Below are 25,552 nucleotides of genomic sequence, written 5' to 3'. Positions count from 1 at the left end.
ATTTGTTTTCATTTCTAGCCGCTGCTGAGATGACTTCCTGCCTGTAGCTAGCTAGCAAGGCAACCTGGGCAACAATGTTGTATGACGTATTGTTAGATTAGTCATTTATTAACCATACTTTTATAAATACTTCTTGGTAGTACAAATATCCTTTTTGTTTCTCTGAATAAGTTGCCAAAATCAGAATCCCTAGTTGGATAGTTATTGGTCTAGCTATTAATGTAGTTATTTTTTTGTTAACCTGCCATGTGATTGTGTTTTTGTACAGTATAGCCTATTATATAGCATTAATTGTGATCAATATTTTATTGTTGATGTTTATTTTAATATGTTTTGATCTAAACACATTCTTGTCGCTGCCAGTATTATTTATTATTGCCCAGTGTGTTAACTGAACAAAAGATGAATATGTTGCATTAATAGTTATAGGTTTATTTAAGCAATAATTGTTTACTTGGCAAGAGCAATATACACCGATCAGCCATAACATTATGACCACTGACAGGTGAAGTGAATAACACTGATAATCTCGTTATCTCTGTCAGTGGGTGAGATATATTAGGCAGCAAGTGAACATTCTGTCCTCAAAGTTTGTCTTAGAAGCAGGAAAAATGGGCAAGCGTAAGGATCTGAGCGACTTTGACAAGGGCCAAATTGTGATGGTTAGACGACTGGGTCAGAGCATCTCCAAACAGACGAGCTACTATAGTTCAAATTACTGAAAGGGTTAATCCTGGTACTGATATAAAGGCATCAGAACACACAGTGCATCGCAGTTTGTTGTGTGTTGGGTTGTGTAGCCGCAGACCAGTCAGGGTACCCATGCTGACCCGTTTAACTGCCGAATGCGCCTACAATGGGCACAGGAGCATCAGAACTGGGCTTCAGAGAAATGGAAGAAGATGGCCTGGTCTGATGAATCACATTTCCTTGTACATCACGTGGATGGCCGGGTGTGTGTGCGTCTCTTACCTGGAGAAGACATGACACCAGGATGCATCATGGGAAGAAGGCAGGCCAGCGGAGCCAGTGTGATGATTTGGACAATATCCTGCTTGGGAAACCTTGGATCCTGCAATTCATGTGGATGTTACTTTGACGCATACCACCTACCTAAGCATTATGGCAGATCATGTGTACCCTTTCATGGCAATGGTATTCCCCGATGGCATTGGCCTCTTTCAGCAGGATAGTGTGCCCTGCCACAAAGCAAAAATGGTTCAGGTATAGTTTGAGGAACACAACAACAAGTGCAAGGTGTTGGCCTACAAATTCTTGGTCTCCAAATTCCCAAGATCTCAATCCAATCGAGCATCTGTGGGATATGCTGGACAAACAAGTTCGATTCATGGTGGCCCCACCTCGCAACATATAGGACTTAAAGGATTTGCTGCTAACATATTGGTACGAGATACCACAGCAAACCTTCAGGGGTCTAGTGGAGTCCATGCCTCGACGGGTCAGTGCTGTTTTTGCAGCAAAAGGGGGACCTACACAATATTAGGCAGGTGTTCATAATGTTATGGCTGATCGGTGTGGATTTCTGTCACCATTTGTCGCTGCCCCTAATACAGCCAATCAGGAGCTGCCACTGTACCACAAACCTTTGTGATGCTTTATTATACAGGTGTCAAACTACTTCCACAGAGGTCCGACTGTCTGCAGGTTTTCGCTTTTATCTTGTACTTTATTGATTAATTAGGTCACTAATTATTTAGGATCTCCCCTTACCTGGTTGTTTAAGTATCAGTTGGACACCAACTGAAAGGAAAAATAAAAACCATCATACACTAGGCATTCTGTGGAATTGATTTGGCACCGTATTGATAATTGAAACTGGGCAATTAGAACAGTAAAAGTTGATGTGATGACATAATCGTGGTATGTGAGATATGCAGGCATAAATAGTAGTTGTCACACTACTTGTGGTGTGAAGACATGTCCTGCAGATATATATGTAATATATGTATCTATTATTTTGAATGCTTGAAAGTGATTCAATTGTTTTTTAAATAGGCTATTATATTTAGTGCCGTCCAAACCTGTTCCTCTAGTTCATATGTCCTGTAGGTTTTCTTTCTGACCCAAGTTGTGAACCAGCTAATTTAGCTTTCTATCCAGAAAAGTATTGGAATAAGTTGTGATTAATTAAGGTTGGAGAAGAAAAACCTAAAGGAAGGTTGAAACTGGGTTATGCAGCCTTGCTTGTTTTGGGGCTTTTTTGCCTTCAGCATATGAGAGGCATTCTTGATTAAATTAAACTTGGGTGATTGACTTGGCCTGTAAACAACCTTTCTATGGCAGTGTGTTTAGGTCATTGTCCTTCTGAAGGACAAAGCAGCGTCCCATTAGTTAAGACAAGACAAGTGTCAGTTTCATACACAGGGCAATTCAAAGTGCTATAAAAGGGATTTGAGCAGTCAAAAAGTTTCTGCACACTTCAGAATTCCTCTTACTGAAGGCCTGGAGTTGTCTTTACAGCTGCTTCCGCTGCCCATGTACAACTATACCATGAGTTCAAATCCACCCCCAAAGGTCTTTCTGCATAAAACTCCTTTGTCTTTCCCCAGTCTAATGAAGCATGAAAATGCCAGAAAACTCTTTAAAATGAATCTTCCTATTTCAGTCAGCAGTCACATCAAAAAAGCCAAAACCGATTGAAGCTTTACATGCCCAAGTCAAACTTAGAGTGTTTTTACACTACATGTGTTATATTTAAATGAACAAGACTTATTGCCAGATTTACTTTAGAGATACATTTTGTATAGGGCAAATGTGAAGGTCAAGCTGTCGCAAATAACCTTCTCTGGTAACATGGGACACTTCCCCAACAGATACTCCACGCAGTCACTGAGGTCAAAAGACGATGTCTCGCTCAGTGTATTGGAGTGGAACAAGCGGTGACATAGGATGTCTGGTGTGGAGGTCCTTATGGCTCCATCCATAAACAGAATCAGAATTTTATTTGGGGGGGGGGACTAAAAATAATTCTACTACCACCAGCAACAACACTTGTTTTACAAAGAGCGCCATGTTAATTACCAACACGTTATCAATGCATTCAGGGGTCTGGCCAAAGCCTAGTGAGTTTCTCTCTTCTAGTTAATACTATTGACACCTCCAGGGATTCTCATAGCATTCTACTTTTGGCCCTGAGGCCATTGTAAAAATCAGTCACATCACGTATGGTACAAGGTACCAGAAATGTGTCACCAAAACCCTGCCACGGCAGACAGCTACAGCCCACCTGGTGTCCAACCTTCCCATCTCACATCACCCCCACCTCTGCTCAATCCACTGGCTTCTAGCTGAAGCTTGCCTCTGCTATAAGGCCACGGTGCTTACCTATGGGGCACCAAGGGGATATCTCTACTACATTTTGTGGGAATTAATGTGTAATTTCAGTGTCCACATCACCCATAGCCTAGCATGGTCCAGACACAGAGTTGTGAAGAAAGCACATATGCACCCCTCAGATCCTCAAAAGGTTCCTCCACTGCACTAGTTAAGAGACATGCTATATTACAGTTTGGTATGATAACTGCCTCACCGTTGATCGCAAGGCATTTAAAAGGGTGATGCAAATGGCCAATTTAATTAGCGGGGCCCGGTTCCCTGTCACTCAAGACCTTCACACCAGTCAGTATCAAAGGAAGTACCTAAAAATAGTTCATGTCCACAGCCACTAAATGTTCTCTATACTACTACATGGCAGCTATGACATGCTATACCAGTGACTCCAGTCTGCAATCCACAGGACACTGTACAGCTCGCAGCCCCAAGCCACATGACTTGAAGAAGACTGCCACCCCGTTTACAGTTATCTTAATTTGTCCTCAGTTTTGCATTATCCATCTAGTATTGACTATATGCCCAGAAACTTGACTCTACACTAGGTCATTGACTCCCAACCAACTGAAGTAGATAAAAGACAGTGACATGTGTGAACATTTGCAGATGGGATAAAATGCAAGGTTGGATAATTGACTGCTTCCAGAGATCACAGTAAGGAAGCTGAGGCATGCATGTACAGCACATCACCATAATCTACCAGGGACATGAAAGTTGCTTGCTCAATATGTTTTCTTTGATGATGTGACAAACATGATTTGTTCCCTATAGAAGAAACAAGCTTACATTTTTAGCTTCATTGGCAACTCACCAACCAAAACTAAGGTATTTGTAGTAAGTAACACGTTCTATGAAATCACCTTTTCCGGCAGTAATTTTGGGGTCATCCAAAACTTGATTCTGTGATCTATAAAATAGCATGTCCTTGGTGATATTAAAATTTAGGAAATCAGACTGCAGATGTGCAACAGCTTGTTCAAGACAGATAGTGGTGTTGTGTAATCAGCATGAAAATGAAATGAAATGTTTTAGAGAGTTAGATGTTATGAAGGTTAAGGACAAGGTTACACAATTTCCCAACAAGAACTGCCTCCCAACTGGTTGGAATTGCATTGACAACCATCAAAAAGTCAGTAGTGGAAACGCCCGCCCACCATCCCCGACCACAAAGCCACACTATTAAATTATTAATACGTTCAGAACAGCCCCTGGTGAACAGTTTCAGACAGTCGGTAAATGGCATATCTCTAACACTTAACCCTGATACTAAATGTAATAGCACTGCTGATATGTTCATACTGTACTGACTATCATGCTGAAAGATTAATCTTCAGCCCTGTCTGATCTCTGGATTAAGTTTTCTACAAGGATGTCTCTGCATTTAGCTTTTTTCAACTTTCCCTCAATCCTGACCAGTCTTCCAGTCCCTGTTGCTGAGGAGCATCTCCATAGCATCATGCTCCCACCAACATGCTTCATTATAGGGATGGCATTAGCCATGTGGTGATTGCAGTACCTTGGTTTCACCAGATGTAAAGCTTGACATTTAGGCCTAAACGTTCTCCCCCAGATGTTGGTCTCACCAGATCAGATCATCCTTTTCCTTATGCTCTCAGAGACCTGGATATCATATGGCTTATTTTCAGGAGTGGCCTCTGTCTAGCCACTTTACCACAAATGCCTGATCGATGTGCTGCAGAGATGGTAGTCCTTCTGGCAGTTTCTTCTATCTCTGCAGAAAAACTCTGAAACTCTGTTAAAGTTGCCATTGGGTTCTAGGTCACCTCATTGACCAATGCCTTTGTTGCCTGGTTACTTAGTTTAGGCAGATGGCCAGTTGGAGGAAAAGTCTTCCTGGTTTCAAACTTCATCTGTTTCCCAATGATGGACTCCTCTATGCCTCCGGGAACATTCATTGCTTTAGCAGTTTTTTAACTTGCAGGTGGAACTTGACATCTAGGTTTCAGAGACATCTAAATGAATACCGGATGCAGCTGACCTCAATGTCCAACAATTGGTCTGAATAATTATGTACAGGAAATATTTAAGTTTTTTATTTTCAATAAATTGGCACAAATTTCTAAAAACCTGTTTTTGCTTTTTTATTCTGTCGAATTGTGGGTATATTGATGACAAATAAATATTTAATACATTTTAATTTAAGTATATAATTGAACAAAATGTGGAGAAAGTGAAGGGGTCTCAATAGGTCTCAATACTTTCCTGCGCACTGTATTTACATGCACTGTTCTGATTGGCTGATAGGATGATCGAAACCCACGTACGTACCTCATTGGTTTATTAAAATCGAAAACAACTTTTTGACCTTACAAAGTAGACCAAAGCAAAGGTTCGAATCCAACTGAACAAGCTGTAAATCAAGGCATTTTTTAAATGGGACACATTTAGATTTTTTCCAAACAAGAAAACAGGGAATTACGATTTGGAACTTCAGTGGGCTTTCAAACAAATCTGTGATTTTGGTTAATGTAATACAATGATATTGCCCTAAAAGATTTGCAGATCAGTCAATAGAGAACACATTATATACCTTTTTTTATACTGTTGAAAATGAAGTTGGAAATAATAGAATATAGTTATAATTAGCCTGTCATGGCCCTCTGACCACATTAACCCACTTGCTGGAGCATTTATAGGAGCATTTATAGGATTAAGGAGTTATTATTAACTAAAATAGCTATTTTGTTTCATACTAATTAATATTGCCTCCAGAAAACATAAACTTATGAATCCTGTATACATTCTGATTGCTGAATCAAAACAGATTGTTAGATTGACAAACTATTTTATCTAATTGCAATGTTTTCGTATTATGTAATGACTCCTACCCCCACCCACAAATGTACACACACACAAACAAACGTTAAGAGAAATTAGGGGCTTCCGATATAAAGAACTGAAGGAAACACACGTACATTATAAACTGATTAACCCCAAAACCTCATTACATTAATTTCACGCGCAACTAGTCTACTTTTAAAAGTAATTTGAGTTGAGCAAAAATGCCATAATGTAAAGAGCCTAATTGAAAACCATTAGCGTCAGATCACCAATGCACTTCTCAGGCTTACATTAAATTACAGTATTAATGAACCCCCCTGGGTGTTACAAGGGGCAGGTGTCTACTTCATTACAAGTAAAAGAAACAAGGTTATTAACTTACTACAACGTTTGGGAACCATTTGCCGGAGTCGAACGATGAGAGTAGAGCATTGGGGGCTAGATAATCCTCACTAAACGCTACATACCCGTCCATCCACTCCAACAGCTGCGATTCACGACAGTTAAGATTATATATGATGTAAATATATTGAGGGGTTGGTTACTCAGTTCTCTCAAACCATAAAACTTACTTTAATGGCATCACGTGTTCCCTGCGAGCCACTCAGGGTAAGCGCCCTAGGCCCTTGAGAACACACAACCTCCAAAAGTGAAAAAGTAAAAAAGAGAGGCGCAAGAAACAAAAAAGTATCCAGTACAAAAGCTAACCTACTCCAGGCGTTAAGCGTTTAACTCAAGTAGGGATGGAAGAAAAATTTATATTTCAGACGCAGTATCTTTTGGGGAAATATGTAGGCCGGCCTACAATACCTACCCGGGTGAGTAATGTTTTCATTTTGTATCATTCTCTCATTAACCTGAAAGCAGGGTTGGCGTTGACGTGAACATGAGGTTAGAGAAATACCATATCAAGAAGTCACAATAGGTTAGAACTTTCTCTATGGTGGAAAGGATTGCTTCAAAAGTGAAAGGGCATGAAGAGGGGTGGGGTTGCCCAGCACAGTTACTTGCCCGTGTTTATAAGGTTGAGACAGCCAAGTAGATGAAAGGATGACTGCGCCAGGAAGTACTCCTGAGGGGAATTCGTTGAATGTCATATGGCTACTTGTGTATCATAGGCCTAAATCCAAGAACATCATGCAGGCATGGCGTCTACTATCCAAACATGATACTTGACCCTAAAAATTAAGCCAAAACATAATTATCTTTGAACAGGAACAATGCAACAGATCAACTAGTTTTACTATTGACGATTTGGTGTAAATTCTTTAAAAAGTGGCTCCTCTAATGCGTTTTATGGAAGATTATGTCGTAAACATAGATATGGACAGCAAGGCATGAGGACCAAGTCAAATTATTATTAACGATAGATTATTGTTTGAAAGAAAGAGGTAACAATCACATACGCTAAATATGTTTCATGTTCCTGGAAAGAGTGTAGGATGCATTTTGTATTTTAAAGATTCCAAATGCAGATGTATATGCTGTCCATCTGTTCGTTAGACAGGAAACAATTGTCGTGGTTTAAGATTTGTTAGGGAAAGCTGTAAAGTTTTATGAGGCATAAGGGCCATAAAGTTTTACAGTTATCCGTCTACTGTCAATAATTACTGAGGAAGTGGAGGCTGACAGAGAACGAGCATCAAAGCCTGAGAGCACGTTGTGAACTGCTATGGGACAAATAGTAAAAAAAACAAACAAACAGGCACTTCAGTAATCAAACTGCTACTGAGTTATCCGCACAAAGTTTCAGTACATCACAGTCTTTAGCTTATTTTTTCACAATCCGCTTTGGACTGACACACAACCAAAATACATGATATCCTATAAAGCACATAAGACAGTGTTTTCTCCAAATTCACCAATTTTTATTTCGTTATTTAAAACACAAACATACACGAAGGCTTTCTTTCGGTTTCAGTCCAGTTCAAAGACACAACTTCAGCAACTCAAGGTGAGCAAATTTAAATATATGGGTTATATCGCCATTCCACGGGGCAATATTGTCTTGATTAATTTATCAGACATAAAATAATTCAAGTTAATTTCGTTCCAGAGGAGCATCCTCCATTCTACCACTCAATTGATGATTTCCACAAATGATACAGGACTTAGTGAAGAACATGTTACACTCTAATAAGTTATATATCGTGTCACCAAGGCTTCAAAGGTTTTCTTTGACAACCATAATAACCTTGCTACATATGACAAAAGGTTTTAATGACACCTTTGTGCTTTGTGGCAGCCCCTGGAAACGAGAAGGAAATTGTTTAATTATTACCTACTCCTGGATATCAGTCTCCTTTCACACGATAGCCTTCTTTCAAGCCCCAAATCTCACATGATTTGAAAATATAAATTAGTAATATAATACAGGAAATCTGTTGTCTTTTTCCATTTGAACGATATAGTGAACATAATCTACACATTATTCTTGTCTTTATTAGTCAACGATGAGGAATGGGACATTGGCAATAAATTAAATATGACCAAAAACTATCTCAAGTTTTGCAATGTATCGCACCATTACATGTTTCATGTTTTACCCAATATTTTAAATTATCAATATTAATTAACCACAAACTTAATCCCAATGATAAAAAAACGAATCCCACAATCATACTAGCCACATGAACTCCGATACTAGTCAACAGTCCAGCCAAATGTAGAGTTGGCCAAAAACATACAATGTTCCTGAAAGTTATACAAACATACATACTTTTTAAAAATGCATTACCTATACCTTTGAAATGCAGAAACACTTCATAGTATGGATATGTTACATACTATGTTAAGTATGGTCAAAAGTTTTGAAATTATTGAAAAATTATTGAAAATATTAAGAATACACTACAAATGCCTCTGAGTATTTTTCGGTTCTTACGATACTTTTTGTCCAAAATGAAACATCTTATGTGGAATATATTAAATATAATAATCCATGAGAATATGGTCCATCGCACTAAAATGTTCCTGTTTCGACCAAAAAATCCTAGTTGTTTGAGTGGGGCTGATTAAAAAAAACACAGACATTTAACATATTTAATGAGTGGAAGATAATCTACAAGGCATTTACCAAATCGTTTTAGGTGCTACTCCTAAGAAAAAAATATTTGCGATACGGTAGTAATGTCAGTACACTTTCAACTTTAAAATAATTAAAAGAAAATTAGAGGAAGGCATGAAAGGTTCAAATTATTAAAGTTTCATTTTCTCTAATTCATGTATTTCAAGCGTTTCCATTCTCACAAGTTATAGGCTTTAGGAATCTACTGCACGATATCATTGCAAGATAGAAAATAAAACATCACAGTATTGAAAACAATAGCAACAACAACAACAACAGGTATAACCTACATCATCAGATCCATATTCGAATAATCTCTTTGCTGAAACATTGCATCACGAAGGTCAGTTAGGAAATATAGGTGGTGCTGAAATTATTTGAATGTCATCTTAAAGGAAGGTTTGAAAATGGCTCCCTGTTTTAGATCGACTCTTTGAGTTTAAGCTTTGAGTCCTTCTTCCACTTCATTCGACGGTTCTGGAACCAGATTTTGATCTGCCTCTCGTTCAGACAGAGCGTATGGGCGATCTCAATGCGCCTACGACGTGTGAGATATCGATTGAAATGGAACTCTTTCTCCAACTCCAGAGTTTGGTAGCGTGTGTAACTCGTCCTTGACCGTTTGCCGTCAGCCTCTGGAGTGTAATTAAAAGAAAAATAGACTGTAACCGCATTGGAAATGTGACGATTCATAGAGTCAACATGATCCTAGATCACTTATAATGTCTTAACTTGTCAATGAACATGCAATGACATGTGCTCAAACAATTAACTCGAATTAATGGCAAAACACAGGCTGCAAGTCATCCGTAAGTCACATTCTGTGACTATATACACCTGTCCAAAGATCCCTTTAGAAAAGACTGTATGGCGTAATGAATGTTGATGAAGATAGCTGTATGGCTGGATAAATTATAATCAATATGATGCTACGTTAACAAAACCAAAAATATATAACCCGGGTTACATCAATAAAATAACTGCATGTGCATAACTAGTATAACTACTATACTCGTTTAGTTACTATAATGTCTTAGTGTTATACCTACAAGAACAAGAGGTCGATAGAGTTACGGATATATCCTTTGTCCCTCTAGAGTAGGTTGCATGTCCTGTTACATAACAAATAATAAGCAGCTCAGTCAGTAACATTCTATACAAGCTGTTTTTACACGTTCAGTTCAATCATGCAGGATGAAATCATTCAGTCCAAATTCCCTCAGAATAAGAATCATAATTATTATCCTATCTTGTTCTAAATATAGGACTAGTAGAAGGAATATGTTGTTTGTTGAAGTTTACAGGGTCTTGTGTTTCTCTTATTCAATTACCCTGTCATAAATTTGGACGCAGATCGCTTCTTCGTTGTAACAGGACAGTTTAACGAGCAATTGATGCCTTTGTCATAAAATTTACGACTGCGAGTTTTATTATTTCCGAATACCGCCTATAAAACTCAAGAAAGAAAAACTGTGAATGGACTCGAGTGTAAAAAAGGGAACACATGGAGGAGAGAATGAGAGAGATACACACTCCTTCTGTAAAAAATAAAGACGAGAAACATGAAACTTTACCGTGACCCATGTGTAGTTTAGTCATCCAGGGATATATTTCTGGTTGCTGCTCGCTGGTTTGTGGATGATTGGAATGGTTTGCTTGTCTTACTGGCTGGACCGGTTGCCAAGTTCCGATGTTGATCTCGCCTGTTTGAGTCTTGCCGACATGCATTTCGCTCAAATCCGAGTCGGTCTCGGGTTTGCGGCGATACAGTCCGAGGTTTAGAGATCCCTGTCCGCTTGTTTGATCGTTCATGGGTCGTCTCTGTGTAGGGTCTCCAGTGGAAGACTCTGGCGGTGGCGTTTGGTCGCCACGCAGCCCAACGTTCATCTCTCCGGTGACAAGGGAGCTAGAGGAGGGTGGGGACGCGAATGACCCGTGGTGATCATGCCCTCCATAACCACAGTAGGCAGACGCGCTGAGACCGGGGTTAGATCCGTAGCCTTGGTTGTGCAAAGCGAAAGCTGACGCCTCGTGAGTTTGCTTAAACAACGAGTTGGCTACGTAAGAACTCATTTCAAGAGAAAACGCTAAGGAAACGATATGGAAGCATTTATTTTGATACAATTATTGTACTTTTGATTGAACACGATGATTATAGTAGATGTATAAACATACAAAAGTTTGTTATTGTTATTTCGCTTGATTTGTAGCTCTTTTGAAGTTCAAGGGGTTTTATTCTAAAAATGACCACGATTTATAGGTGGGGGATTTTTTTCATTTTTTTCTCCATTGCCCAAATATGGAAAGTCTGAAAACAATCACGTGCTCGTATCGTCATACATTTGGCTGGATCACACTTGTAGGTTATTGATGGGAATAGGAGAAACGCCTGATATCCGGGCACCGGGGCACTGGTGGTGCATGGGACGGTAGTCCGAGAGCGTCACCTGGTGCCAGGGACCGATAAAAGCATAAAACACGCAAGGCTACCATGACGAACTATGTTTTGATTTACAAGGCAACAACAACACAGAGGTTAGGCTGATAGAGAGATGTGTGAAGATAGATTGTGTCTGTGTCGTAGACTAGAACTGCAAAGACCTAGTGCTGAAATTTGCTATAACACCAACTAATAAAAAAAATTAAAACGTTAAGACACCTTTAATGTGTAGTATAGAGTAGTAAGTTTGAATTAACGGCTGACCACAGCAAAGGCAATTGACCGTAGCCTTTTGTAGTTTTTCCACAAGTAAGAGAAGTATGAACTACTACTACTCCTAATAATAATAATATAACAATTATTTAATCAATCGATTGCTATGGCATATGATACTTTTTCTAGCTGCTTCAATAGTGTCACTAATGTAAAAGCACTGCTCAAGAACAAACCTCTTAGAGTCGATATATGCTACAGAAAGTTCAGATTTTTTCCCACTTTGTGGCCATATGTTTTATAGTGAAATGATCTGTAATTGTTTTAGAAATTATTTGAATGACGATTTTGAAAAACATGATTACAAAGATGTATGATATATGAAAGGTTTGGCTCGATTCGAAATAGGCATGCATGATTGGGTTTAATAGTTTAGCCTAAAACAGCTATAATGCCAACCTTGATATTCGTAGTGATAAGAGTAAAATCGGATCACATTAGAAGGCATTTCTATTAAAGTTGGTTCAATGGTTTGTCTGTATAAATAAAGATTAACATCACATGGCAAATGTTTGAATTGACTTGTGTGTCACTGTGACACGATTCACACAAATGGACTCACAATTTCTAACTAAATAATGTGGCATGTGTTTTTGCGTTTTTTATTATAAATAGACCGGCTAAATAATACTGTGTACCCAGAAATGTAAGTATATTGACACTTAGTTATTAGACAGGCGTTTCTGTTATTTTTCTCCACATTTTCAAACTATTCTGCACTGTATGTATTCTAAGCCACATATCAGTCACATATCAGTGCATAGCCTAACTTTAACGTATCTGGCCATACAGTGTCAGAGAATCTCAGAAAAATATATTTATTTTAAATGGCAAAGCATTGAAATCACAAAATAACCTAAAAAAACAGCAATGGGGACTGGCTTTGTGTTTACGGAATAAAAAACGAACAGTGACATGTACAAATTTTACTTGCATGGGGGACTATAACGAAATAAACTCGTTTACGTGGACAACAACTTTTTATTAACAGTTTTAATTAAATATGATTTGACGTAAATTTCATCACTTTTTCAACACCGTTATTGTTTATTGTTTTTATGTTAACACTACAATTCAAGCTACATCGGTCAGTTATGATTTTACCACATACTGGTAGATAGCTAAACATAAATTAAGTACCTACTACAGAAAAGCTGCGGGATGCGCACGAAGGCGCTCACAGGGCTAAGGCATGTAATATAGATATAGATTTATATACAAACATATGAACAATTTAGGTAGTTGTTATTTAGGATAGTACTTCGTAGAACAGCAAAAACAAAAAAACATCAAGCTGATGTAATGCTTACGGTTTCCTTCACACATGGTTGTGACAATCACTTTTGTGAAACATATTGCCAACATATTCGTCATATACAGAATGATGCGAACCACTGTTTTGCCGTTGACAAAGAAAATATAAGAATGTATCATCATGAACGTCCTCACATCACACATGTGACGGAATGTCAAGAAAGGAATGGTCCGTGGTCCGTGAAAAGTTAATATACCTACAGAATCAAATGGAAAATACAAACTTTGCTGTCTGAAGATATGTTGCGTCCACATTGCATTTAACGCAGCTTTACATTTAATACTGTAGTGTCTTTATTGTGCCAAACAATAGTTGATAGGTAGTTATTCTCACATCACAGCGAATTGATGTATATAGAAGCCCAGTTGTTTATTCTTTTTTCTCTTCTGTCACCTCTTCTATGTCTTCTTTTCCCGTGTCTTGACTCGCCTCTGCCGAACCACTTTCACTGAGAGTGGAAGTTAGATTGCTTTCCTTTTTCCATTTCATCCGCCGATTCTGAAACCAGATTTTTATCTGACGTTCGGTGAGACATAGTGCGTTGGCAATTTCGATTCGTCTGCGCCTCGTCAAGTAGCGGTTGAAATGGAATTCCTTTTCGAGTTCTAGAGTTTGGTACCGGGAGTAGATTTGGCGGCCTCTTCGTCTGTCAGAACCATATCCAACTCCTGAGTGGAAAACATTTTGGATTAGCATTATCATAAAATATATTTTTGGATGCAATGTCACCTGGCTACCCAAACACATACGCACGAAACAGAAAATCGCTGCTAGGTTTGGCATACAGCCTAATCATGTCAGCATGCTACATGCTAGCCTATGTTTTGCAATTGTGTAAATAATCAACAACAGTGGTTTTACGACCTGACGCAACACATCAACTACAGGGCCCCATCTACACACACCCACAAAGCTCTGTGAACTGCATCCGAATTACACAGAGAACCACACGCACGCACACACACATACACACACACACTTATTCAGGGGATACCAACAAACTGAGTAATATTTGAAGAGATGATAGGCCTACTGGTCTTCAAATTCCGTTAACTCTTCAATAATATATATATATATATATATATATATATATATATATATATATATATATATATATATATATTTAAATCGACCTGACATAACCATTTTTGTTTTGAAGGAAATAGGAATAAACTGTGACGGAGAACAAGAACATATAGCCTGGCCAAAAGGGATTTCCTTCTGAGATAAAAGGCCTTTATTGTCAGCGACAGGGTGCTGCTGTAGTAATGGTTTATGGGGTGATAAAAAGCAGCTTCCCTCGTCGTAAAACGGACCAGCTCGTTTAATTTATCTCTAGGAGGTTGTAATACTCACCGCTATGAGAGTTCATTCGCTGCATCCACGGGTAAATCTGAATGCTGCCCTTCTGTTCCTGGGAGACGTTCCTGCCCTGATCAGACGGGTAATCCTGAGTAAGCGAGCTTTGTGCACCTTGTCCCAGACTGCTCTGTCTACAACTGGGAAGCACGTCCTTGTCTTGGTAAAACACGTTGGATCCATACTCGTACGGTCCCCTGCTCGAGCCGAATACGACGTTGTCTTGGGGTGAATAGAAAGACGAGGAATATATCCGGTTTTGGGACACGGCTCCGTAAGGCGGGAAGTGTCGAACCGGGTCATAAGTAGTTGAGTTAAGGGCCACGTTTGGTAAAACCTCTTGACCACCAGCTAAATGGCATGATAGCGACGGGTTTGCGAAATACGAATTCATACCTCACCTCTCTCCCTTCTTCCTCTTGTTCTCTTTCCCACCCTCCCTTTCAATCACAACTATGTATGCAATCTCTCCCTTGCTCACGCTCCGCAAGTCACTATCTTGTTTTGTTTTTCTCCGTCAGTCTGTCGTTTTAATGCGGTCGAAATAATTTATTTCTGGACGCCAATAAAGACAATGCACGCAGCCGAATGTTGTTTCTAAAACCTCACTCCAGGATGGACAAGATGACAATGTCAGCTGACCACATTTCCTCCAATAAAAAGAAGGCAGTAGAGGGAATCAGGGAGAAAAAAACGTAACTTTTTTTAAATTCTCAGTCGAAACTACTCTCTTATATGCGTGCGCTCACACACATCACACATCGTGTAAATGTGCGTTGGGTTAAGTGCATTATGATAGCATTCGATCGCGTGTTTGCGTGCGTGAGTGTGTGTCTTTGTAGGCCTACAGCCTAATCCTGTAAAATCATACTAGCAATTATCTAAATAATCAACAACAATTGCGGTACGTACTGACAAAACACACACGCACGTAGGCGCACACACACTAGCTACATTGCTGTTGAAATTGACAACAACAGCATGCAACAACAACAAAAACACAATGTGAGGGTATAGCCTAATGAAAATATAATGTGTGGATTAACGAAATCGGATTGGCATATAACCATTCACAATAATGAACTCGCCTTAATGCGGAATTTAATTACTTAGAGAAATTGATACCAACGCATGCTCTATTTCATTTCTTTAACCTAAGTCATTTTTAATAAGTTGGACCAAGGAGACCACGCAGAGTTATGTTTCAAGGTCCTTATAAAGAAAATATGATTATACTTCGTGTGATCGAATCATTCCGTCAGTACAAGCTTAACGATACTGCCCTCTAAAATCCATAAATATATTTTCCCTAAATGTGATATACATAGCTTTTGAACGGATTAAAATATGAATGTATGTTGAACAAAGAACATTAATAAAAAAAATTGTTTAAGTATATAGTATTGTTAATATGGTTGACATTGGTCTATATTAATAATAACACCATATATGCTGTACTCTCTTGGGGTCCATGTAGAACCACACAACACACTGGTAAAATGTATATTATACTAAATTATTTAGTTAGCGTTCAACACAGAAACCAAAGTGTTGTAAACAGGCTAATTTGTTGTTAAAAGTATTCTTCCACAGAAAAATGTATCTAAGAACGTAGGCTTTAACAGCGTAACGTAACTGGACTGGATGTTGATTCATTTAATCCTAGGTAGGCCTATCCAACAATATAATAATTCGTTGTTTTAAAACACGTTTTTTTCAGTTGGCAGAAAAACGCAACACAACACAGAAGTTAAGAATGTACGATTCTAGTTGAAGCATGTGAGCGTCTCCCGAAAAAGACTATATTAAAAAGCTAACTACTTTTCATAGCATATTTTAAAGTGGTCTGCTATAGGCAGACGTTTTTCTTTTCTTTGCTGCGATTAGATTAGCAAATTCAAGAAAAGTGTTGGATAAGATACGGAAAGGATCCAATTGGGGTGGGGTCAGCTAAAGAATGTCTTAACGCCTATGTATGGCACACATAGTAATAACGCCAGACAAATCACGGCTTCCAAACTATACCGCTGTGGGTATTCGCTTATGGGGAATTGTCGCCCAAACAAAGCAATTACTAGCGTCAGTTAATGGAAGTCTTTAGAGTGAGAGCATGCCTCCAGAATACAATTACACTTGAATAGTCAGATCACTGGATAAAAAAGTAGAGACATTTGCAAATATTGCATCATGAAATACAACAGCAAGAGAATGAGGTGTATAGCATTGCTAAGCTACAGTGTAGGATTTGAGATGTGTAGCTGTAATTGGTCGATTATTAGTTATGAGGGTCTATAGGTAAATGTTATAAAGGGTCGGTAAACGCCTAGGGTCGGATAATGAAAGAATAAACTACGAAAAAAAGAAAACATAGCCAACAGCTTTCTGTTCCAACATCCTCAACAATATTTGTGATGCGTTTCTAATGTTTCTGTTGCTTCTTGACCCCGATACCAAGCTCAAAATGTAATTTTAGTACATCATTTCACAAACTTAGATTTGAATGAGAAGTCCTATTGGGCTTTTAGGTTTATTTTTGGGGTAACATGATCAAAGTAAAACTCACTTTTATGAATGGTTTGACTAATTCAATGACTATTCACAGCCGAATCAATTAAACCCAGCCTTCCAAATAAAAGTTCGGCACTCCGTTTAATTGACCTAATGAGCTCACTGGTCTAGCAGAAGTCAAGCACATACGTGGTGTTCTCCAAACAGCCTTTGATCTTTAAATCCGAATGCTTTTAAAATGGCTATTACGTTAACGTGGGCCATATGACGAATGCAGAGCTCGGAATTCAGTGCTGAATGTTAACGGTCCACGAGCCTTTCTCTGATATGAATAAAACGACTTCATGGAGGATTTGACCTCTGTGAGCCTTGTTTATAAAGCAACTCTTAAGATAGTTAATACATGTATTAATTGTGAACCCCTTTCCATACACACAGTATAGCTCTATACACGTTGAGTAGCCTATATTTCATAGTCAGTGGAGTATAGTTATTTAGCCTGCTAACCTATCCAGATTGTTCTACATAACTAAAATGTTGGTCCGAAGTATTTTTTTGATAGTTAAAATAGTAACCTAGAATACCTCCCAAACTCAAGACCTGCAAAACTGTTACATGACCAGTTGTTTTTTCCGCGCAAATGCCAGACTGTCTTCCACAAAGGGTGCAATAAAACACTTCCCCATACACTTCCACTTCAATAGTAGCCCACAATAAAACCGCTTTCTAGTTCTCCCCCATCCCAATTCACATTTCCTTCACAGAAAGCACATCAACAACATATGTTTTACACGCTGTATAGAGTTTTATGTTTTAACTCAGCAATTATGGCATCAGCCTTTTACTTTATATTTAAATGTACCCTACAGGTGTAACGAAGAGACATTTTAGAAAAGCATTACAATATTAAGCTTCAGTGCTGTCAACATATTTTGTTTAAAATGTAATAAAATAACTGGCATTGTGTGCGAGGATTTATGCGATGAATGTCAATTCAGATTTTCGTAGAGACGATTTAAAAAAAAATCATACAGAAAACACATTTGATACTCTTAATTTGTGTCTTAAGTAATGGTTCGCTAAAAAAACGGAAGAAGGTCACTTTATTCAACTTAAATGTTAGCTTTTTTTTATATGGCATGACATCTAAGAGCTTTCTCAGCAACAGCAAATTATTATATTTAAATACTACTCCACTGAAGATTTCAGCTGATTTCACGATTTAAAAAAGGTCATAGCGTTTTTAGACGATGATAGTTTTATGTAGATGAACAAGATTTGTTTCTTGATTTGAATCAGAAGTACATTTTGTATAGTGGAAATAGGTGGAAATGTCAATTCCCGCTAGTCACTTGAAACTTTTGACAGTCCCTGCAGCTACTGACATCTACAGATGTCTAGATCAATGTTTTTGTGCTATAATTAACAGACTTTTCAATTATACAAACATGAATTAAATTCAAGAATCACATTTAACGTGATATATATCCAGGCACACAATTCTTAAAAAACTAAATATAAAAATAGTAATATAATGGTAAACACATTCTGTAAAACTACACAGACGTTTCCAAATTACATTACATCCGGATGCATCCAACGCAGCAAAACGTTTTAGGGCATATTTATTTTTAACCAATCTTACTGATTGTAAATAATTATAAAAAACTGACAAAACAGTGGAAGCTTTAAATCATCTTAATTTGTTCAATGTTTATTGGTGTGGAATGAGCTGTGATGTAGGAAGTTTGATTCTGCAGGTCCTTCCAGGCCATAAAATGAAGGGAAAAAATCTAAATAATTAACATTATAATAATTTTGTGGTTTAGAAGAAACTAAAAATGTCTCACCCGGGCACTGAAACATTTCTAATATCACCTGCAGTAGGACTTCTCCATGATAGTCACCAGGTATACAACGGCGAGTTTATACGCCCTCCAGGTCAGGGGTCTGGCCAAAGCCTGTCCAAACATTTGTTGGGCACGAGTTTCTTGTTGCTAGCGTGGATACGAAAATATGTTTTTTTCCCCATAAATGTAATGTTATTTAAAAATATATATATTGTTGTTTTGGGAAATATTATATAGACTTTTGCTTTTTAATGAAGTAGGCCTACAATAGCAGAAGGTGCAAAAATAACAGTAGGCTATATGCTAATAAAGAGATTCAGGCCTGCACTTGTCTTTACAACCGATAAAGCAATCGTTTCTAAATAATTTTAACAATATATGTACAAAAAATGTATCCCCAAACAAGATAATATATTGAAAGTATACTCCTGTAAATAAGACGTTTTAAAATAGGTTTGAATTTACCCTAGATTATAAAAATAAAGGACCAAGTTGGAACCAAACAAGGTTATTTGGTAATGCCATAAAGAAACCCTAAATGAGGCTGGTTCTTCGATGAGCAGTAAATAAATTAATTACCAGAATGTTTTTGCTATCAAGGACCGGAATTCAATATATTCAAGGGCGACTTTAGAGTGTTTTAACTTTAGAATGACCAGTATCACATGTTTTTAGCAGAGAGACATTGTTCTTGCAATTATCAAGTTTCAGCCTTGTGGTCTTTATCATATAAGATCCCTATATAAAAATATATTTATATAAGAACATACAGTATTTAGAATACGTTCCCAAATCTTACAGACCAAATCAGGCAAGAGCGTTGCATAAAGATGATTTGCAATTCTGTGTGCGATTCTTACTTCAATATAGCCAGAGCGGAAATATACAACATTTTTAACTGCTACTTGAAGATTAATAGTATCTTAAAAAATCTACCTGCTTTACATTCTTCTGGGAAAAAAGTATGATGCACGTGGTTTCCGTACAAATCAGGAAACTGCTGCTCATCCTGTTTGTTTTAAAGCATTAATTAGTAAAATCACTATTTAAAAAAACTAGAAAACACTCGAAAAACCCTACAGAAGAACCGTTATTTTGTCAGTGTAGTTGCCGTAACAATGAACTACCATGAAAACCACCAAACTTCAGACAGTACGCACATAAAATCTATGTTGACAGGTGGATTTTATGAGCAGCGTTTTGGTAAATTATACAGAAAGCATCTATCTGGACCCACATCATGCATTTTATATTGACATGAAATCTGCTGGCTCGAATACGTAATGTAGTTGCACATAAATGTCCTCATCTTCAGATTATTTATGACATGACTGTTTGAAGTCTAGTAGGTATTGGAGACCATAGTCCTACATCATTTTTGCCTATGTTATTATATTCACTAAAAAGCCGGCATGCATGCAAGTGTTTTGTGATGTATATTTTCACTAGGCCTACTATACAAAGACAGTATCCACTTGTTGACTATACTACGAGGATATAAACTCACCCCATCTCTCTCTCTCTGTTTCTCTCTCTTGTTCTCTTCACAGCTCTGTTGAACAATCCTCTAAACGAGTATACTTCAATATACCACAAGAGGATCAAGAACCATATATAATAATGTGGTCATCCGTCCTGCATAATACAGTATGGAAGTGGAAATTGGATTTTATTACATTGTTTCGATTTAATTCAGGTAAAACTGATTGTCTTTAAGGGAAAGTTCTTCATAAGAAACGTTTGGTGTAGTTCAGCTAAATAAAAATCGGTCTATGTCGTTTTTCGATTAAAACACACAGGATATCTTTGGCCTACAGCGCTCAAATTCGAATTCATCAGACGATCTACGGTTAACAGGAATATGTATATTAACAATAATAATAATCCCATAAATAATAATACGTCTATTTAACAGTACTACGTCGGCATTTTAGTAGGCTGCTGGAAAGACGCTTGGGGGATGACTGCTGCAGTTTAGACCACGTGCCATGAAGCTCCCTAAATGAATTTCTTGGCCTATTTCAACCACGATTTAGCTATACAGGGAACATTGCAGCCAGCGCCGTGTGAGGTTTGCTGTGGGCTTTTTATTCAACATATTGTTCTTTTGACCAATAATGTTCTTTCATAGCCAACATCCAATTAAACAAAACCAACATAATCAAACACTACCATGTTGACATTATGCCTCACAGTATGTAGGCTTATAACGCAGTCGCTCATTAACTGGATTATGAGGTTCTGTGATCTAACACTAGATGGCAGTGTAGACTGTAACACACATTAGGTGTGCAAACAACGCTAAAGTTTGGCCTTTTACTGGTAAAGCCAATACTTCGCTATTTACTGTGCATGTTAATAAAATTATTTGTGTTGTATTGCTGTGATGAGTAATTATCCATTGTTTAACTAAATAAAGTGTTTTCTTTTGTGATCCATGGTTATTAAGTGTGTGTAAAATAACTTCCTTGTCGATACACGGCTTCATATCCTGTTTATACACCGTATACACAGGTTAACCAGTTCAATAAACAAAACGAATGCATATACTAATGCTGATGATCATGATGATTACTATCACCATAATCTTTACCACAACCATCAACACATCAGATAAGTAACCAAGTGGAAAATTTGTATTTTGCGCACGAGGCGCAGCTTCTCAGTATATGGCCAAACATTAGACACGAGTCCTAAACATGCCAAACATTAGTCATAACTCCTAAACATGTCAAACACTAATCATGAGTCCTAAACTTAAATCTAAAACATTAGCCTACATGTAGCATAATAGCCTACTGAAAAATATGGTCACTTCATTATTTTATATTGAATGCTTGACAGGCTAAGTTAGAAAATATCATAATGTAGGGTTGTCAGGTTGTAGGTTAAATGTACAAATACAAGTGTAGAAATAACAATAGCTTAAATGTAATATGAACCATTATGGTAAACAATGCTATGAATGCACAGACCAGCAGACTCCGTAACTCTATCACAAACACCACAAATGACCAGTTGAACCATTGAATGTTGTATATTGAATGTTACAAGAAGTATTGCCACAAGCTCGTCATCAAAACGTCAAAATCACGTGGGTTATAGCGAGCTACGAGCTACTATAAGGAACTGTTCCACTCACAGGCTCCTTGTAGAAATAAATATATTTTAACCAGTAAATGAAATTTACAGACTGGCTCAGGTCCAAACCAAAAAGTTGAGTAACCTGTAGGCCTACTAACCAATATTCGATGACAACATAAATCCTTTGAGATGTTGGTTGGTCTTTTATAGACCGCTGGTCTGTTAAAACGGCATTGCCGGTAGCGAATCAACAACACAAAAAAAATACAACTTAGCATTTTCTTGGGCATTTGTTGTTTACAAAAACAGATTGACGTCACAATATGCATACTTAGGCTATATTGGTACAAAATATTGTATCGACAAACCAGACTCCACAATGTCAATATATATGGGCTATAGCTTATAACAATATAATATGCATAATTTTGTACATTTCTGCATTCGCAAAATAGCAGTTATATGATATCACACATTCGAAGGCCACATGCAATAAGATACCTTTTAAGAAAGTAATCTACAAATCCTTACTTACCAATGTTATGCTTGCGGCTACGCTGACGCAGATTCACTGGTCCAGCAGCTACAAAGGCGTGAGGGAAACCATGGAGACCGAGGAACCCTTAACTTAATATCCAATATCTCGTTGGTATTCTAATAGGACGGCTCTGAAGAATCACCATCCAAAATCAGTAAACGAAAATGCTACTCAAGCTCTACTTCCAGTTCTGATGCGCGAGAAAGGGAAAGAGACAGAGAGAGACGGACGGAATCATAAAACGAGAGGGAGAGAAGGGGTAGCAACGTGAATGGATAAACGTGAAGATGAGCAGCAAAATAAAACAAATTCCTGTATAGAACCCCAAAAATGCTGTTGCTTTGGACAGGTAGGTCCTGTACGGATGGAAAAAGCTAGTAATCAGCAGACAACAGTATAAAGTTCATGTTCATGGAGGGAAGTCACATGACCAGCTACAGCCAATCCAAGTTCCGATTCAGTCGTAAACTTTTATTTCTTAGCTGTAAATTTTCCACCAAACATCCAGGAATGCGTTGCGCCTCTTTCCTCCCTCGCAAGCAGACCGATTATCTATATCTTCCTTCTGCATGAAGACACTTCAGTGTCTATGTAATAAACGTATCAATTTTAGCAACTCACAATATGTGCCTATGTGTCAATTTCCTTATTTGTTCCTTATGGGTGTGCCAGCTTTCACACAATTGCATAACTCTTCGTGCTTGGGTAAACATCCAGACATCCGTTAAATATCGGTCGGAGACGCACAGCCTTGCTTATATAGATTTACTATACATAAACCTAACAAAACAGAATCCTACTACTAGGTCTTCTAAATAATTGATGCCAGGACAGCAGTGGATATATTCAGCAGACATACTCACCTCCCCTACCCATCCGCGCTCATGCATCATTAGCAACTCATTCTGTAGACAATGAAGATCAGTTAAAATGTAATCTAGAAAAAATAGTGTCGGTGTAATCCTTTGGTCTGACCACACTAGGCGGCGTTTTCCCTTATGCCTAGTCCAGGACAGTGGATATTTTCTACTGATCTTTAATTTTAGGTATATGTTGAGCTAACTCTTAGAATTAAATTAACCTAATTGATTTATTATAATCATATAGGGCACATTGACAACTGGTCTGAGTATTATTTTAAAACTGTACTAATAACAGTGTCCTTTAATTTAGCGTGAGACAGCCTTGATTTCAGTAATACTTTTATTATCTACACATTATTTATCTGGATGAGCACATTTTCATGCACTATGATACAATTCTTGCGTACGAATTAACAATTTTACTATATATTGTTATCGGTTATTATTATAAACAATGTATTGCGTTTACATTTGCGTTTTAGTATATTTGCAGACAGTGGATAAGTATTATTTAGTATATATCCAGTTACTGTGGATAAGTTACAATAACGAGTGTCTTTTCATATTTTATTTCGTACTGATATCATTGGTAAAACTTTATGAAGAAATAGTGAGTAGATCTATCGGAATGGAGTTTCAATGTATTGGATATTGAATTTATTCATTGTATTTTGGGCTGTGTATGCCTTCACTTCTGTATCAACTGAATAAGCAACTTTTGCACAAACTACTTGAAATGAGCATGTAAAACGTTGGGTTATCTTATAAGTTAAATACCCTGTCCAATTGGGCATAACGTTTTCCTCTCTAAACGGTTGGTCAAAACAGAGAAAACCATACTATAGAATGACTTGTAGAGGCCTACACTGAAAACACCAGTAGTCGGTCTGAAGAGTTTATATGTGGTCTATAAAGTTTACAGGTGTTTACGACCTTATTAGGGAAGTGGTGTCCCCTCAAGGCAATATACAGTTCAAAGGGAGTCCGTTAGATAATGCTCACAGACAATTGTTAATACAGAAAACTTCCGGAATTTCGTCTGTAAACAGCAGTAAAGCATAACATTGTTAACTAGATCCTCAAGTAACGAGATGTCCGTATGAGTTTAAAGCTCAGGGTATGGATGAAGCCATCTAAACTGTGGCGTTGATTGACACCATCAGTGTTTATTCTGTAACTGTTCCTTATTAAGGACAACAATACGAAAACGGTGTCTTTAACTTGCATCCTAAGCTGTTTCTGATTAATTTTTTGTAGTCGGAAATAGCGTTATTGCAACATATATTTATCCTTTTTATTTTAATCCAATAGATGTTTTAAAAAAGATATCGAGGCGTGTCCAGAATATCCGAAATGCACCACACTACGGTGGTTACGAATATTTCGATAAAGTATCGATAAAATAAACAACCTTAAAGGTGTCCTGCAAATGTTTGAGAATATTCTTCTTTCGAGCAGACTGTGGAGTATTTCTTCAATTAAGTGCTGCATAGGCCTATGCGCTTGCTTTAATTAATCTATAAGCTATGGGTGGGTGTCTCATATGTCACTAACATGGTGCTCTCTGTTGAAAACGCGTTGTTGCAGGTGATCGCAAACATTTGAAGGTGCCAGCTTGAGATGTTTTTCGTTGTTGCGGTAATGTTTATAAAACTAATTTGTGTTAAAAATGCTCATAAGCACGACACATCACAGAGGGCTGAACTGAACACATAGCCGTATTATAATGGCCATATACCACCCAGAGATTCCCTTTACCAATGTAATTATGACAGAAAAAACGCATGTAATATCACACGGTTATCAACCCCTCTAACTGCTGATTTTAACTCCCTAGTGTTGGATTAAATTAAACAATAATATCACAATACTCATCACAAACATCTTGTCTTACAGGCTTCCAGAATGGTTCCAAAACACATGTAAAGAATCGTAAACGTGCATTTCTATTTCCATAAATAATTTGGGATTATTATTTTTAGTGGACCAGAAACTGGAAAGTGTATAATGTCAGGCCTAACTGACTTACAAAATATAATGTATAATACGTATGTATGCTAACCTATAGATTTGTATAAGCAAAATACTCTAATATTTTACTC

The 25,552-nt window shown here is 37.7% G+C and overlaps 2 protein-coding genes and 1 long non-coding RNA gene across 4 annotated transcripts in view; all 3 read right to left on the bottom strand.

Moving 5' to 3' along the window:
* The window catches only part of LOC106024731, a 42,748-nt gene extending 19,592 nt beyond the window's left edge, over positions 1 to 23,156 (bottom strand). The window contains exons 1-2 of the long non-coding RNA XR_001198502.2: positions 22,585 to 23,156; positions 973 to 1,072 (exon numbers count right to left, since the gene is read on the bottom strand). This is a non-coding gene — a long non-coding RNA (uncharacterized LOC106024731). The remainder of the gene's footprint in view (positions 1 to 972; positions 1,073 to 22,584) is intronic.
* LOC105016986 (homeobox protein Hox-C5) lies at positions 8,007 to 11,416 on the bottom strand. 2 transcript variants are annotated; one of them, XM_010881246.2, is made up of 2 exons: positions 10,795 to 11,416; positions 8,007 to 9,855 (listed from the first exon to the last, which is right to left on the bottom strand). In XM_010881246.2, the coding sequence occupies exons 1-2, from the start codon at positions 11,291 to 11,293 to the stop codon at positions 9,641 to 9,643; spliced, it is 714 nt and encodes a 237-aa protein (XP_010879548.1). In that variant the 5' UTR covers positions 11,294 to 11,416; the 3' UTR covers positions 8,007 to 9,640. The 2 variants fall into 2 exon arrangements, with proteins under 2 accessions (XP_010879548.1, XP_010879549.1); XM_010881247.2 differs by lacking the exon at positions 8,007 to 9,855 and adding an exon at positions 9,865 to 10,332.
* On the bottom strand, positions 12,639 to 18,114 carry LOC105016985 (homeobox protein Hox-C6). Its single transcript, XM_010881245.3, has 2 exons — positions 14,605 to 18,114; positions 12,639 to 13,916 (listed from the first exon to the last, which is right to left on the bottom strand). Exons 1-2 carry the CDS (start codon positions 14,999 to 15,001, stop codon positions 13,618 to 13,620), a joined length of 696 nt encoding a protein of 231 aa, XP_010879547.2. The 5' UTR covers positions 15,002 to 18,114; the 3' UTR covers positions 12,639 to 13,617.
* Positions 23,157 to 25,552: the final 2,396 nt, after the last annotated feature.

The sequence above is a fragment of the Esox lucius genome, chromosome 17, assembly GCF_011004845.1.
Source record: "Esox lucius isolate fEsoLuc1 chromosome 17, fEsoLuc1.pri, whole genome shotgun sequence".
NCBI classification, from domain to species: Eukaryota; Metazoa; Chordata; class Actinopteri; order Esociformes; family Esocidae; genus Esox; species Esox lucius.
Note: the sequence above shows the minus strand (reverse complement) of the source record. Positions and strands in the feature narration are given on the sequence as shown.